The following is an 18,364-nucleotide window of genomic DNA, read 5'->3' as shown; positions in this document are numbered from 1 at the left end:
TTTATTTTCAATTATGATACATTTTATTTTATTACATTTCACGCAGCACGGATGAAAAGTATGTTCACTCGTAAAGCATATGTTACTAAGGCTGACAATTACTATGATAGAGGTGCAAAAGTAGTGCTTGGAAAGATATTAAATATGGTTTTGTGAAAACTGAGAAAGGCTGCTTCGACCCTAAAGACTAAACTAGTCCTTAAAAACATTCTGACTATAACTTGTCCTTAAAATCTAATTGCATTTTATAATGTTAAGTTTTATTATTTTCAGGTAAGTTAAAGTCATTAAAGTGCAAGTGCTGACACTTAGCGGTGCAGAGAGTCAATGAGCTGGCAAGATGATCTTATAGTGGACAAAAAGACTGGCTAGGTGTGCAAAAGTTATTAGAACCGATGCATAAAACATCACATTTAGATTAACTGGCTTCCATGAGGGCTCTAAGTAGATTATATAGTGTTGTATAGTGTTGATGTGTGTGTGTGTGTGTGTGTGTGTGTGTGTGTGTGTGTTTTATTGTAACTCACACATGAAGCGGTGGCAGTGGAGAGGGCTCATAGATGTAACGTCCTTGTGTGTGTCTGTCATCAATGGGTACAGGAGGGTGGAACGCAGGGAAGAACTGAGCTGGGGCTGAAGAAAATAAACAAGAATCAGAGTCCAATTCATAGCAAATCTCATACTACCACACATTTAACTTCACAAACATACAAGTAGTCTGCAAACTTCAGCCAAATTCCCTTTTGTGAATATCTGACAGGCATTGTACCTTTGGGTAAATTTTTTCATGCACCCATTTAACACAGGGCTTAATGCTTTAGTTATGCAGTATGTGACCAAATGCTACATGGGCTAGTAATATTTTGCACACCTGACCTTAACACCCAGATGTGTTTTTTGAACATTAAAATTTTTTAATAATGGCTTGCTGTCATAATAATAAACTTAACTGTTCTGTAAACGTAGTGTATTCCATACAAACTGATTACATACTGAGTCCTCACCAGCAATATGTACTAAGTGTGCTGGTGTTCTCTTTCTTTTTAGGACATTTTCAAACAATAAAAAAAAAATTGTCACAGAAAGAGGAGGAAATACTTGTGATTTTATCAGAACAACCCTTTTATGGCATTTTTTCCATATATGGTTGTACTGTATATATACCCTATATTGCCAAAAGTACTTGCTTGCCTGCCTCCACATGCATATTTTTTATATTTTCAATTCTTAGTCTATAGGGTTTAATATGATGTTGGCCTACCCTTTGTAGCTATAACAGCTTTAATTCTTCTGTGAAGTCTTTCCACAAGGTTTAGGAGTGCACAGTCATGTTCGAACAGTCATGTTTACTGGTATTTTTGACCATTCTTCCAGAAGCGAATTTGTGACATCAGACACTGATGTTGGACGAGAAGGACTGGCTTGGCTCTAATTCATTCCAAAGGTGTTCTATCGGGTCGTGGTCAGGACTCAGGCCAAGCAAAGTACTTCCACACCAAACTCGCCATGTTTTTATGGACCTTGCTTTGTGCACTAGTGCACAGTTATGTTGGAACTATTGTGGGGTTGTTTTCTGAGTTAGGCTCAGCCCTTACTTCCAATGAAAAGAATTCTTAATGCTTCAGCATACCAAAACATTTTGGACAATTTCATGCTCCCAACTTTGTGGAAACAATTTTGGGATAGTTTAAACATGACTGCACACTAGAGCACAAACCAAGGTTTATAAAGACATAAATGAGCGATGTTGGTGTGGAAGAACTTGACTTAACCCAATACAACACCTAGAAGAATGGTCAAATTCCCATAAACACACACCTAAACTTTGTGGAAAGCTTTTCCAGAAGAGTTAAAGCTATTATAGCTTTAATATCACTTAAAATCATATTAAATCTTGTGGATTAAGAATTGGATATTAATTAGTATGATTGTTCACGGCAGGTGACTGAATACTTTTGGAAATACAGTGTATATATTACATGAGCACCACAGACACATAGACATTGAAAACATTTTTTATTAAATGGTTAAAGGGAAGTTTAGGTGAAAGATGGGAAAATGATGGCAAAGACAAATAAAAAACAATGTAAAAAAAGTATGGGAAAGGAGCAGTTTCCAGGTATGATGGCATAAAGCTGGTGAGCCGTGACAGTGGCAGGCTGGAAAGGTGGGCATGGGTGGTAGCAGTCACTAGCCCATCAGTAGCATGTTCACGCTGTGTGTCAAGGGGCTGATCACTTTTTGTTGTTGTGAGGCCGCAGGCTAAAGTTGAAAGGTGGAGAGCTGACATGGCCAGCATCTAAGACAGTCTTTGTCAGCGGCGGTGGCATATCCATAATCTGAAGCAAAGAAGCTGATGACCCCCGAGTGGCACAGTGGTAAAGTGCTCGCCCTATCATTCAGGGATCGCTGGTTCGATTCCCAGCTGATGCTGTAACCTCTCGCAGACGGAAGTCTAGAGAGAGCTGATTGGCCGAGCTCTCTCAGAAGGGCGGCATGCGAGGTACTCTATGCATTAATCAAACTGGGGCGTCTGTGAGCTTGACTCGTGACTTCGGCAGCACCAAGATAAAAAGGACTGAGATTGAGGCCATGGCAAGCTGGTGAGGTAGTCATGAAACAGAGGCTGTCATTGCAAACTCAATGGCAGCATGTCCTCGTTGAAAGCCAGAAAGCTGGTCAGTTCAGTAGCAGCAATTAAAAGCGAAAGAGACGACGTGGCCATCGCAGTCCAGTAGCGGCAGCAGCAACCTGGAATCTAAGGCATTGTAGCCAATCATTGTCAGCAGCAGCGGCATATTTGAAACTCTAAACAATCCTGGAGCAAGGATCAAAAAAACCCATCACTGGAGGACCAGGTATACTCAGGATAGCTCAGCCATATTGTCATAATTAAAATAAAGTTGACTTATTCAATTCAAATAATATATATTATATATTTGACTTAATCTAGTGATAATTTTTTGTGATGGTTTAACCAAATTCCTGCTTGTTTACAGTATCCTATGGGAACAAAATGGCAACAATGTCCTCTACCCTTGATGGTGTGATGGTGTGTGCTATGTTTGGAACACATGACATGAACATTTTGAACATAGCTATTTTTTAATACTTAGTTTACTCTCACAATAAGCAATATGTTTATGATCTCCTCTCACAACGCCTCCTTTCTCTCATTCCTCACGCCTCACTAGGGGCATTTCTAGTCTTATTTCATATGACATTCACTCAGTTGCAGCACTGCTGAAGCTGCAAGAGTGCAGCGTTTGTTTTTTTTCCAGAAATGAGCCTTGAGACAGTCAAACTCAATAAGATATCTGTATAGACCTAAATAAGCTCTTTTGTCTTCGTGTTTTGATATGTGACAATTGAAATAAAAAACAAGCTTTCATGCCTTCGCTGGTATGTGTCTTAACATTTTAATACAGTCTCTTATAACTTCCTGCATATTATTTCTCACACATCATTGAGCATATTATTTCTTCTTTTTCCTTATCTAATAATCAATTAATTTAGAATCACTTATTTTCATAACACTTCTCCCATTCTCTTTTTTTTTATTTATCCATCCTTACCAATTTCTTCTTCTGTTACTTATCTATCCCATGTAAAACTCTCAGATACAGTATGTATAGCTAAAACTAAGTATTAAGTGTACAGTGCAGTGGCCTTCAGTTTCTCCAGCTCTCGTGTTGTCTATGTTGTGTCTTTTAAATGTGATCTGTTAGTGAGCTAGATGATTAAGCCACTAGAGATGCACAGTAACAGTGTGCAGAAACTCGAAAGGAGTGGGGTTGAAAAAAAAAACAGAACAAAAGAAAGGGAAGGAAAAAAAAAGAGTTTGATCTAGCTAAGCTTCCTCCAGAGGGGATGGCGTTCTCTGGCTTTGCTTGTTAAAGAAGCAAATTAACTTCTCAGAGTCATGCTCTGAGTCTTGCTGTTTTTATTTGTGCCTGCTTAGAGCAGTGGCAAACACCTGCAAGAGGTTTGGAAAGAATTTAGCACATATGTCATGACTAACTCCCCTATACTCACTACACAAAGTTTCATCCTCCGACAAAACACTGTTGCCCCATTAACACAGCCATACATTGTGGGAATATTGTGCCATCATTGCACCCCAGTTTTCTACTGCAACAGAGGCAGAATTGGGGGTGACTGTTGTTGTTCCTTTAACCTGAGAGTAGAGGTAGCGACTGGAGTGAGACAAGATTTGTGACAAGGGAGGGCTTTTAAACAATAGTAGACAGTTAGCAGCTCCCAGTAGATCAGCGTAGGTAAGACATGCCCACTGCACTTAATTAGTGCTAAAGCTGTAGTGCATAAAAGAATGCACTAAAAATCACCTGAAATTGAAACTGACATCAGTCAATGATGATACAATGCTAAGCTTTTATATATATTAAAAGAATCACCACAAATGCCACCTTCAGTGTTATGATTGCTTTCAAGAATTTGGCCTCATCTGTGAACAGGCAGAGCAGATAAGCTCCTTGTCATAAAGAAATGCCAGTGAACTGGAAAGACAGTGAACTCAGAGAAGAGTGCGATGTTCGGTAAGTGATGTAGAGTTCTGAGCCATCACTCATTCCTTCATCTTAAAGTAAATCATATTATGTTCATTAATTTAAACAAATGTGTTATTGTGACAAGCTGCAAAGTTCCTAAAGATACATACAAAATTGTCTGTTTATATAACAACCTCAACAGCAATCTTATTTTCATTTCCCTTTCCTTCTGACCACTCAGAATCACCCGTATACTAATCATCAGCCTAATCCTCTTTTACACTGTTTCATGCTGTATGCAATATTCTTAGGTCACTGTATGGCTTAACAAACAAAATAACATTCCTGGTCAGGTACAGGGACTGGACAAAAAATCTGAGCCACAAAAGTCCTTTAAAAGGCCTAAAGAACTGTTCCTCAAGAAAACATTTTTGGAAGCAAAATATGTAAAAAATGAGGTTTGGCAGTGCCACATATCAACATTCAATCCATTCGCCATTATTGTTATTAAAAGCGGTGTTTGGTGTGGTATTTTCTATGCATATGGTAAATGGCATAGTAGATGCCTGTGCTGTTGTGTTAAATGCCATACAGTACCTGGGACACATCAGCAACCAGAATGGGGGAATGCAGCCTAATAGCAGAAAGCTCCAAAGAATGCTTTGCAAAAGAAATACAAGCGAAGAGCAAGTGTACTAAAAAACACAGTGGTAGCACTGATGCCTCATAACTCTAGTGTCCCTGGTTAAACCCAAAGCGCAGATTATTGTTTTTGTGAACTCTTTCATGTTTTTTCATGTTCATGCAGGTTTCTCTTGCCAACAAAATGTAATTTTCTTAATGTAACAATACTTCCTAACAAAGCACTTTATTTAAAACAAAATAATTATCTTTTGGAATCTAATCTAATCTATGTGGCACATGTAGCATTAAATTCCTAATACAGTAAATAACTGTAAGCCTTAGAGGATACTTTACAGCCAAACATTTCAGACAAGTCTCTTAAAATTCCAAATCAAATTGCCGAACCAGCACAGGATGGATGTGACATGTCCAAACTCTCAACAGCATTCTAACTCCATATTCTGTCTAATATATCACCATAATTATTTTAAATGGTAATCATTTACAGGTGGGTTTTAATGACAGACACAATTAAAAATAAACATTTTGCAGATCATTACTATTTTGTAAAAAGGAACAGCAGGGTATGATCAAAACCCCCAATAGAAAAAGTACTTAAAACCATCATGGCCTAAAATACATTGGAAGGTCTATGTTAAAAAGTTTAAATTAGGGTTTCTTTTATTAGAGATCCCAGACTGTAAATACATTACAATTTAACTAATAAATCAGGTCAAGAGAATAATCTGTACAAAAATAAAACAGGATCTTGGAAAGGATAGAGGAACATTTCAGCAGCATTAAAAGTGCCCAAGAGTAGCCTACATTACTATTAAATAAAAGAGATTTGGAACAACCAGCAGTCTTCCCATAATGTACTTAAATATTCAGTAGGTTTTATCTCAGCTTTCAACAATTAGGTAAATGGTCTGCATTACTGTTCTACATCAGCAACAGTCTAGGCTCTCTCTCTTGTGTGTAATCGAGAGAGACTTAAGTACAATCTTAAGCTAAGAAAGCGAAAAAAGAGATATTTAGGTGGTTAATTGAGGTTATTTAATATTGTTTGGTTCTACAACATAATTCTAGGCAGCAGTGACTGTAAACACTTGTAAACACCATTTGCTCAGAATCCAGGCTCCAGCTGTTACTGTACATAAACCTACACTTGTCTCTCACTTCAAGCAGTTTATCCTTTTTTAACAACCATGTCAGAAGACGGTTGCTCAAATTACTTGGATTTGAAGGATAGTGGTGAATCATCAAAAAAACCTTTATACCCTTTTAAACATGGTTTAAAAATAGAATAAAAACATTCATAAGCCTGATCAGAGATTACTTACATGCTTGATGAAATTTGATTATAGAAAAATACAGTGGAAACTATAACCATGTTTTAAAATAAACGTAATAGCATTTCCACAAGGAGTAAGACAAGAACTGACAGGATTGGGATTAAACACTTGTGTGGCCATAAGAAAATCACGTTAGTGAAGCTAATTAGGGGGAAAAAAAATCAATATTTTGATGCATAAAGGAGGCATAAGGATTTTGTAGTTTTAGCCTGCTGTATTACAAGTTATGGGGCACCAGGGTAGAAAATTAAGCACATAAAGCAATACAACCATTGTGGCCACTGTACAAGCTTCTGACGGCAGTGTTATCACCTGGTGTAGACTTAGAAAAGCTATGTGGCAATAAAATGAAGAGAAGAATTTATGTAGAAGTTTGACTCGCCCGTCAATATAAGATCTCAGGCCAAATTAATGCATGCTTAGCCAAAAATAAATGTTGTAACACTGCACAAGTTTTTCAAAACAATGCCACAGCAAATACATGCAGTAATTGAAGCTATACTTAGGCCATCAAAATAGTAAAGTGTGAGACTTTTTTGGTCAGGCAGTATATATTGATTTAGAGAGAGAGAGAGAGGTGTGACTCAGTATCAAAGCAATCAGTGTAATTACAGCCAGGTCAGCAAAGCAGACAGGGGTCAACACCTCAGGGCAAATTAAGACCCTTACCTAGCCCAAGTCATCTGTCTCACTCTGTCTCAGTTAATTTTTCACTCATGCCCATTTTCCTTGTTTTCTCCTTCTTTTAGTCTCTCCACCATCACTTTTACCTTTTACCTATTTAATTTTTAAATTTTATTTAATAAGATATTGTGATATTGCAGCAGGGTGGTGTAGTGGTTAGCACTGTCGCCCTGCACCTCCAGGGTCCGGGGTTGATTCCCGGCCAGGCTCGATTCCTGCCCCTGTGTGCATGGAGTTTGCATGTTCTGCCCGTGCTTGGTGGGTTTCCACCGGGTACTCCAGTTTCTTCCCACAGTCCAAAGATATGCAGGTTAGGCTAATTGGTGTTCACAAATTGCCCATAGTGTGTGGATGAGTATGTGAGTGTATGTATGTGTCTGTACCCTGCAATGAATTTCCACCCTGTCCAGGGTGTACCTTGCCTCGTGCCCTAGGTCTCTTGGAATAGGCTCCAGGTCCCCGCGACCCTAAATACACCATAAAGCGGTATAGAGTGAGTGAGTAATACATTGTGGTGTTTTTTTTTTTTTTAGATGAGATTTAGGCATCACTGTGAACATTGTTTATACCTCAGGGCTTAATAAAACTAAATTTTAAGGTAATTGTGGATTCGGATGCATTATATTTTAAATATATAGTTTGCATATGTTTTATTACAAAATAATTTCTGTGACTGCTCTTTTGAATTCATTAGCTGCAAAGGAAGGTACTGCTGGTTAAAGTAAACATAAAAACAGTGCTGATAATAATGGTATTGGGTGTGCTACTTATACACTTTGAGGAAAACATTTTAAACCTAATATAATTTAAATGAAACTAGGAACATTATATTATAATAAATGTAAACAAAGGTAGGGAGGTATTGTTTTTTTTCTTAAGTACCATTTAAACTGTTAAAAAAATCAGGTTTAAAAGGTTTCATCTTAACTCAATGTATTCAGACTATTAGCAGCATATAAAGAACCAAACAGAAGAAAATCTAATACCAACGATGGAACAGCTGTGAGTCCAAGCAATTATCAGGGACCAGAGATGAGGTTAAAAGAATAATCTGTACACCTATAAAACAGGAATGTGTCAAGACACAGATCTTAGGAAGGATACAAGAACATTTCAGCAGCATTAAAAGTGCCCAAGAGTACCCTAAATCATTCTCAAATAGAAGAGATTTGGAACAACCAGCAGTCTTCCCAGATCTGGCTTTCTAGCCAAACTGAGTAATTGGGGATGAAGGGCCTTGGTAACCAAGAACACAGGGTTACTTACTATAAATGAGGTCCAGGGATCCCTTGTGAAGATGGGAGTACCTTACAGAAGGACTAACATTACTGCAACACCCAACCAAACAAGCCTCTATGGTAGAGTAGCCAAACAGAAACCATTCCTCACTAAAAGGCACATGACAGCATGCCGGGAGTTTGGCAAAAAAAAAAAAAAAAAAAAAGCACCTAAAAGACCCTTAGACCAAACTCGAAAAAAAAACAAAATTCTCTGATCTGATGACACAAAGATTAAAATATTTGGACACAATTCCTCATTGTGGTAGGAATCTTTTTTTTTTTTTTTTTTGTTAATGGGACTGGGGGACTTAGTCAAAATAGGGGGGGGTTACATTTTAACAAGACAACGACTCTAAGCATACCACCAAGAAAACGCATGAGTGGGACACAGTCTGAACCTGAACCCTGAAATCTGAAAAAGAGAATTTCTGGAGAGACCTGAAAATGGCTGGGCCACCAACCTGGATGAGCTTGAATGATTCTGCCAATAAGAATCGAAGAACTTCTAAAATAATGCACTTTTTTGTGTAGTGTAGTTTTTTTCAATCTTTTCGAATAGTTCTTAGCTAGTTTTTGTTAATTTATGATATTAATTTGTTGTTTTAGATAGTTAGCTAATTAGGTGTCTTAGCTAGTTTTTGTTAATTTATGATATTAATTTGTTGTTTTAGATAGTTAGCTAATTAGGTATCTTGGCTAGTTTTGTTAATTATTGTGGTTAATTAATGTTTATGTTTTATGTTTATGTTTTATATAGCACATTGGTCCTGGAGGAACAATGTTTCGTTTCACTGTGTGAACTGTATGGTTTAATTGAGAATCAAAGCTTACTTGAATTAAAAATATGAAAAACTTGATTGTCTCTAAAAACTTTTTATCGGCACTCTTATACTCTAAACACTTCTGTGTTTGCACACACAGCTTGTCTGCAAAACCATCCCTGCTATCTGTTATCACCCAAATGAAGATGGGTTCCCTGTTGAGACTCAAGGTTCCTCTCAAGATTTCTTCTTATTGCCATCTAAGACAGCTTTTCCTTGCCACTGTCGCCCTCAGTTTGCTCATCATTCTGATTTGATTTGGACATTTTTTCATATTTCATACAAATAGCCATATTTTTCTTTTTATTGTGTTAAGCTGCTTTGCAACAATTAAAATTTGAATTAAAAATAAAATAAATTAAATTAAATTATTTGAATTATTTTACTGGCACTTCATTAGTTACACGTTGCAAGTACTGGGCTGGATCCCCTTTTGCTTTCAATTTAATAAAATTTTATTTGTATAGCACTTTTAACAATTGTCATTGTCGCAAAGCAGCTTAACACAATCATAAGAATTATGTAAGCTTGTATAAAATGGGATTGTGTATGAATCAAAATGATCAGATTGTCCCTGATGAGTAAGCCAAGGGCGACGGTGACGGTGGCAAGCAAAACCTCCCTGAGATGGCAATAGGAAGAAACCTGTGGATCCTAGGAGGAACCAGACTCAACAGGGAACCCATCCTCATTTGGGTGATAACTAGAGATGCTCCGATCAGCATTTTTGGGGCCGATTACCGATCACCAAGATCATGATCTGCCGATTGCCGATCACCACCGATCACAGACTGACAGGGGAATGGGAATCTTTAATATAACTTGTTGCGCAAGTAGTTTCCGTCAAGTTATTGGCTTTTTTGATCGGCGCTTTTGGGGTTCGCCGATCAAGCTATTTTTAGCCAATATCAGCCGTTCATGATCGGTGGCCAATCAATCGGAGCATCACAAGTGATAACGGATAGCTTTGTGTTAGGAGGCTGGAAGTTCAGTCATACTGTGTGTTAGGAGGCTGAAAGTTCAGTATAAGAGGAGATGTGTTTAAGTTAATATGGGACTTATGGCATAGATTCATGGCATAGATTCATTAAGGCGTTAAAACAGCCTAAAACATTTTGGTCCATATTGACATGATAGCATCAGGCAGGTGCAGCAAATTTGTTGTGTGAATACAATAAGCATTCATGACAAACTAGGACTTTTAATTGTCCCAAATAACAGAAGACAGTTATGAGGGTAAAGACTACCTTTATTTCTCAATATAATCCTCTGTTACACTAATGCACTTATTTCACTAATATGCAAATACTTTGCGAGCGTTCCGCAAGACGAGCAAAGATTTTTAATACATTTTGACTTGGAAAATAAACAAGTCTTGGTTTACGAGTACCGAGTATCATGTATCACGCATGCGGTTCTTGTTTTGACGCCAAGCGTCACGTTATCACAACTGAGCCAACATTTTTTCTCTCTCTTGCGCTGCGGAATTGTGGGTAATCATCTTCCCTGATGGGTCTCAGTGAGAGTCTCTTACTGGTATAATCAACATCTGTGCACGCGTGTACTGTTTACTATAACACTGTGACCACATGTGTGTGTGTAAAATATATTTTATTTTGTGTCTGTATGCGTGTGTGTACAGCGCGCGTGTAAAGCAAAAGCAAGTCTCATTAGAAAGGTTAAATTCTCTCTCTGTATCAGCCTGCTCTTTGTGTCTGTGTGCGCGCCGTCATTGGACACCGTGGGGGAAGGGGAAGAGGGGCATGGCCTCCTTACTTTAGCTTTACACACACACGCACATACACACACACACACAAACACATACAGCGCCTGCACGCACAAACAGAAACACTTATCTGACGGGATTTATTTTTTCTTTTTTTTTTTTTAAGGTAAAGTGCTGGTTAATTTGTTTTATTTTTACTTTATATTTTGTGTTAATTATTTTTATGTATTTTTTACAAATACTTTGAGTTTCCATTATTTCTTATGGGAAGATTCGATTTGGTTTATGAGTGTTTTGAAATACAAGCCGGCTCCTCGAACGAATTATGCTTATAATCCAAGCTGTATGCTGGAGCCATGATCAGACGGCTGGCTTCATGTTTCTAACACTGGCCACCCAGGGACTCCTTTAATGTTCCAAACTTTTTAAAATCACTTGGAACAAGTGTTTAATCAAATGTTTTACTGCAGCTAAAAGTCTTCTGATCAATCAGATCAGAAGATCAATCAGTTTTATGTCTTCATTTACGAATAATGTCATTAGTACACCTACCAAAACTGATTGCAAGCAATAAAAGTATCATAGTGTGGTTTAGCAATTTATGTGTGACAGTAATCTGGAGGTTTCTTTCTTTTTTGTTTTTACTATTCCCTCTTTCACACATCTTCATTTTTTCTTCTCACAACCAAGCACAAATTATCAATATCCACTGTCCCACCAAACAAATTCCTAAACATGGAATGCTTACAAGCAGACATAGCTGGGAACAATCAGCAAACTGAGGCTTCTGGAGGGGGAAACAAGTGCTAAACCAATTATGAATGGGGTAGTGAACAACGAAGCAACAGATAGCAACCACTTCAATCTGTGCCACACAAAAGAGAGAAAAAAATTTCCTCTTGGGCCCATGTGTACTTTGCACAGACAGGTGTCTATGTTTGTGGATTATGAGTTAATGTGTGCTCAGAAGGTGTGTGTGTGTGTGTGTGTGTGTGTGTGTGTGTGTGTGTTGTGTGTTCTCATGCATTCATGTGCGTGTAGCTTAAAGCTGATTAATCCAGTCCCACTGCCTTAATGAGAGCAGAGAGCGGTAGACACCTCAGAGAGCTCAGAACATTGAACTCTTGCATGAGTCTCAACATCAGCCAAGCTCTCACTCCACATACTTCAAAGGAGTCAGTACAGCACAGCACTGAGCAGGAGAGACAAAGGAGACACAGCATGGCTGGGGAAGGGGGTGGACGAAGGGATCCCTTATCTCCTCCTGAGAGGCTGCTGCTCTGCGGAGTGAGATTGTCTGGAGCTGCCACCTGTCCCAGCGATCTTTGAAGGCAGCACTAAGCATGTGATGGGTCTGACCTCCTTCAGCTCCTTCTTCTCTTTTATGTCTCTCTTCATTTTCTGCTTTGTTACACCCCCCCAAACATACCCTCCCTGCCTTTCTTTTTGTCTTTCTCACTGTGGGTCTCCAGTGGTCTTTTCTTTTGTGCTAAGTACATGGGCCAGGGATGTACCTCTTGTTATGAAGCCCAGACCGTAGGTAAAAAGAGGAAATATTTTAATTAATGTTTTCTCTCATATCCTCTCCCACCAGGAACATAACTGGGTTTGGCAAAGACATGAGTGAGGATTGCAAGGACAAAGATATGAACCTTTCCACCAGAGACAAAATGCTCAATTCATGGAAACAAACACACAGAGGACCAAATTGAATAATATGCTCTCTCCACAACACCAGCTGTGATTAGTAACAGAGTGTTGAGAGGTCACTTGGAAGAGGATAAGCAGAAACATAATGGATTTATCCAATGCCTATACACCTTAGGGTAGTGGACTTATTACCATGATTTAAATTATTTGGACTGCTATGTACGGTACAGAATATGTTGTTTTTCCTTTAGAGAAAGATACTTTTTTTAGGCATATTTAAAAAGGATTTGTGTTTTTTCCTTTTGATTAAATTGACATTCTTAGTTGAGTACTGGTTTCAAAAAGTGTAGGACAAGCTACAGAAGTTTGCAAAAGACTTGCAAAAGAAGTCAGATTTTATCAGTAACTCAAACATAGTGGTAGAAAATTAGTAGAGTAACTAATTTTAATTACCATAGTCGTTACACAAGACATGACATACAACTCGGGAGAGCTTTGTCTTTTACAACCCATATATGCTTCATTGTGACTTAAAGAATCCATGCACCAAATGCTTTCTAACAGCTTGTAATACGTCTTGCTTCTTAAAAAAAAAAAAAGAAGCAAAATAACAATCACTTTGCTTCATTGGAAAATTAGTAATAGCTTTACCTCTGACTGTCACAGGATGTTGACACTGGAGACTCCTTCCTTAAACAAAAACTTTACCATTTCAATAATTATAATTTTTGTATTTATGTGGCATGTCGGGTTTGCAGCGTTCTGTGTAAGAAACCATAATTTATAATGCACACAAACTCTGTAGCTTGAATTTCTGATTGAGCTGCTATTTCAGAAAAGTAATTAACATCTTCGGAATTACAACTGATTCTTTAACAGCGTGGCTGGTCTCACACTATCAGTAACTGCTTTGTCCCAGTCAGGTTCGCAGTAGAGTCTGTTCCAGGAAAAAGGAATACATGGCTAGAATGCACACTTAAAAATATATTAAATCTTTCTTCTTTTTTATTATGAACATTTTATTGAAGCTGATAATGTGGTAAACTGACACATCAGTCAGTTTACAGTTTATTTTAAGTTTACTTTAAGCTTGTTTTGTGGTTTATAATTAAGTAATTAAACAATTAACTGTTTTCTAATCAATCATAGATGAATATTTAGTTATTTTAGCAGTAGTCACAAAGTGGACATTTTGTGTTTGTAAAGAAGATTCAGCACTTTTCAATTGGAACAATTTTCAAGTAGAGATTAGTCACAGAACCTACCAGTTGATATGAATTCCAAACTCATACATTAAGTCCAGTCAACCAGCGACATCCATCCTGTCAACACAGCAGAGTCCATCCCCTGACCTCCGGCCCTGCCTTCATGCTCTACCAAGGGCAATGACATAAAGAATATGCCCAGATATGGTGCCCAAAATTGTGGATGTGATCAGGAGAAGATTTCACACAGCCAGAAGATGAAGGATTTGAAAATCTTTCTTGACAGCCAGTCAAGTGAGTGACATGAATAGCTCTATTAGTCATACTTTGTTGAAGTACAGTGGAACCTTGGATTACAAGCATAATTCGCCCCATAAGCAGGCTCCTAATAACACTCGTAAAAAAAATGTAATCTTTCCATAGGCAATAATGGAAATTCAAATTATTCGTTCCAGAGCCCAAAAATAAAAATACATACAAATAATTAACACAAAATATTAAGCAAAAATAAAACAATTTATACTGCACTTTAAAAAAATGTAAAAATAAATCCCGACAGATAAGTGTTTACGTTGTGCGCACAGGTGCTGTGTATGTGTGTGTGTGTGTATGAAGCTAAAATAAGGAACCCCCCCCCCTCTCATCTTACACAGTTACCCTCCTTTCACTCTTTTCTCACACATATGCGTGCACACAACGGATACACTATTTTATCTGGAAAATAAACAAGAAATGTTACTAATGACGCTTGGTCTGTGCATATGTGTATGTGTGATGCGTGCGCACACAGACACAAAGAGCAGGTTGAGCCTTGAGCAGAGAGAGAAAATGGATTTTTACCCTCTCTAATGAGACTTGCTTTTGCTTTACACGCGCGCTGTACACACACATAAAGACACAAAATAAAATAAACGTTTTACCCGCAGACAAGTGGTCACAGTGTTATAGTAAACAGCCCACAAGCGCACGGATGACCCAGCAGGGAAGATGATTACCCACAATTCTGCAGCACAAGATAGAGAAAAACCGTTGGCTCAGTTGTGATCACATGACGCGCGGCGTCAAAACAAGAAGCGCATGTGTGATACATAATACTCGGTATTCGTAAACCAAGACTTGTTCGTTTTTCAAGTAAAAATGTATTAAAAATCTTTGCTCGTCTTGCGGAACACTCACAAACCGCGTTACTCGCAATCCGAGGTTTCACTGTAGTTATAAAGCTTAGCATTAGTGAGATATATCACATTTATCTAGCGCAACCATGTTTTTCTCATTCACTGAAACTTCCCTTGCTGCTTCAAGATTCATACAAAAGCCAGACATTTGATTATTTGTGCTTAAAAATAATCGCTAGGGGAGAAGGAGATTAGGAGATCTCCTCAGCAAAGAAACTAATCCCAATTTACATATCTCATTCTCTTTCTTTTCATTAATGCCCCATTGAGTCCTATGGCCTTATGCAAATTTTACTCCATGAATTTTTGTGGGGAAAAAAAAGTTGAATGGAGATTCTGCTTATGTACACAAATGTTATCTATCCTGTACATTTCTTGCCTGAGGGATGCTTTATAAGATGCAAAACAAACATAAATGAAAAGGTCAGGAAACAGTAAGTTATGAATGGGGGGTGGGGGGGAGCAGGAAGGGACTATGAAAAAAGGTTTAAGACCCTTTCAGTTTCAACTGTTTCAACATTACCATTGTTTATTCTTTCCTGTTCATGGATCTTATGCTTTGTTCTCAGACAAGAGTGCTGTTGGTTGCATGATAGACAGTTGTGTGGGCAGTTGGGTCAAGGCTCAGTCAGGTGCATTAGAGCCATTTCACACATGCCTTGGTGCTTAGCACCTTCTAGTACTGCCTACACAGCAAAAAAAACAAAACAAAACTACAATCTGCTCTCTATCACACAAAATGAATAATAGAAATAATAATAATACTAATAATAATACTAATAATAATACTAATAATAATAATTCATTTTATTTATTTCTTTTTACCCAAGGTCACATACACCTGGGATAAATGTACAATCTGACAGATTTACACTGAGTAAAAGATGTGCAAAAAATTTTGATACTATAGAGAAACAGATTCCTTAATGTCTACAGGAGGAAAGTCCATGTTTGTTGACTATAGCCCTATTCGGACGGGACTAGTTTTCCAAACGACGTTTGAGTTGAAATTTTTTTCAGATGACGTTTAGCTTGACGGTCTAGCTAATCAGTTGATATTATGTTAAATACACAGATACATACATACATACATACATACATACATACATACATACATACAGTGGTGTGAAAAACTATTTGCCCCCTTCCTGATTTCTTATTCTTTTGCATGTTTGTCACACTTAAATGTTTCTGCTCATCAAAAACCGTTAACTATTAGTCAAAGATAACATAATTGAACACAAAATGCAGTTTTTAAATGAAGGTTTACGTTATTAAGGGAGAAAAAAAACTCCAAATCTACATGGCCCTGTGTGAAAAAGTGATTGCCCCCCTTGTTAAAAAAATAACTTAACTGTGGTTTATCACATCTGAGTTCAATTTCTGTAGTCACCCCCAGGCCTGATTACTGCCACACCTGTTTCAATCAAGAAATCACTTAAATAGGAGCTACCTGACACAGAGAAGTAGACCAAAAGCACCTCAAAAGCTAGACATCATGCCAAGATTTAAAGAAATTCAGGAACAAATGAGAACAAAAGTAATTGAGATCTATCAGTCTGGTAAAGGTTATAAAGCCATTTCTAAAGCTTTGGGACTCCAGCGAACCACAGTGAGAGCCATTATCCACAAATGGCAAAAACATGGAACAGTGGTGAACCTTCCCAGGAGTGGCCGGCTGACCAAAATTACCCCAAGAGCGCAGAGACAACTCATCCGAGAGGCCACAAAAGACCCCAGGACAACATCTAAAGAACTGCAGGCCTCACTTGCCTCAATTAAGGTCAGTGTTCACGACTCCACCATAAGAAAGAGACTGGGCAAAAACGGCCTGCAAGGCGATTTCCAAGGCGCAAACCACTTTTAAGCAAAAAGAACATTAAGGCTCGTCTCAATTTTGCTAAAAAACATCTCAATGATTGCCAAGACTTTTGGGAAAATACCTTGTGGACCGACGAGACAAAAGTTGAACTTTTTGGAAGGTGCGTGTCCCGTTACATCTGGCGTAAAAGTAACACAGCATTTCAGAAAAAGAACATCATACCAACAGTAAAATATGGTGGTGGTAGTGTGATGGTCTGGGGTTGTTTTGCTGCTTCAGGACCTGGAAGGCTTGCTGTGATAGATGGAACCATGAATTCTACTGTCTACCAAAAAATCCTGAAGGAGAATGTCCGGCCATCTGTTCGTCAACTCAAGCTGAAGCGATCTTGGGTGCTGCAGCAGGACAATGACCCAAAACACACCAGCAAATCCACCTCTGAATGGCTGAAGAAAAACAAAATGAAGACTTTGGAGTGGCCTAGTCAATGTCCTGACCTGAATCCTATTGAGATGTTGTGGCATGACCTTAAAAAGGCGGTTCATGCTAGAAAACCCTCAAATAAAGCTGAATTACAACAATTCTGCAAAGATGAGTGGGCCAAAATTCCTCCAAATTGCTGTAAAAGACTCCTTGCAAGTTATCGCAAACACTTGATTGCAGTTATTGCTGCTAAGGGTGGCCCAACCAGTTATTAGGTTCAGGGGGCAATTACTTTTTCACACAGGGCCATGTAGGTTTGGATTTTTTTTCTCCCTAAATAATAAAAACCATCCTTTAAAAACTGCATTTTGTGTTTACTTGTGTTATCTTTGACTAATAGTTAAATGTGTTTGATGATCAGAAACATTTTGTGTGACAAACATGCAAAAGAATAAGAAATCAGGAAGGGGGCAAATAGTTTTTCACACCACTGTACATACATATGTACTGTACATACACACTTACATAAATAAATTAAATAAATGAAAAAAGGGGGAAATATGATACTTGCCGATGCCCTTTGATGTTAATATACTGATAGCGATATTAGTTGTTACAGTTGTATTAAACTGTTAATTAACTATTTGAAATTCTTTGCGCTCATGCTTCCTCATTCTATCCATTTCACTGTAGTGCTGCTGAGGTCCTCTATGGGGGAAAAAAAAGCTATTTCAGAGGTGCCCCTTTGACTTCTCATTCTCCTTCTCAATTTTTTTTTTTTTTTTTAGATTTTTCCATGCAAACACTGACCTCTGTGCCTCCTGGAGCTTGACATTTGACTTCCCTCTACAGTTTACCCAAATGGAATTTTCCCCCTACATTCACTCACTCCGCCTTCCACTCCCCCTTTTCTTACTCTTTCCCCACTTCTCTCTATCCTGCAGCTTTCTGCAGCTTTCTCTTTTAATTTCTTTTCCAACGTGCATTGTTATCCTACAAACCTGCTTACATATCACCTTTACACCAGGCTTTATGAAAGGTGGCAGCTTTGCTGAGTTGGACGGCCTGCTATTAGTCAGTGATGTCGTAAG

General features: G+C 38.1%; 1 protein-coding gene across 1 annotated transcript in view; it reads right to left on the bottom strand.

Moving 5' to 3' along the window:
- Nucleotides 1-18,364, bottom strand: part of gli3 (GLI family zinc finger 3) — a 216,674-nt gene that overhangs the window by 91,981 nt on the left and 106,329 nt on the right. Inside the window, exon 4 of the mRNA XM_053487870.1 lies at nucleotides 528-633. Within this exon, the coding sequence (XP_053343845.1) occupies nucleotides 528-633 (106 nt within the window). The remainder of the gene's footprint in view (nucleotides 1-527; nucleotides 634-18,364) is intronic.

The sequence above is a fragment of the Clarias gariepinus genome, chromosome 26 (genome assembly GCF_024256425.1).
Source record: "Clarias gariepinus isolate MV-2021 ecotype Netherlands chromosome 26, CGAR_prim_01v2, whole genome shotgun sequence".
Classification (NCBI taxonomy): Eukaryota; Metazoa; Chordata; class Actinopteri; order Siluriformes; family Clariidae; genus Clarias; species Clarias gariepinus.
Note: the sequence above shows the minus strand (reverse complement) of the source record. Positions and strands in the feature narration are given on the sequence as shown.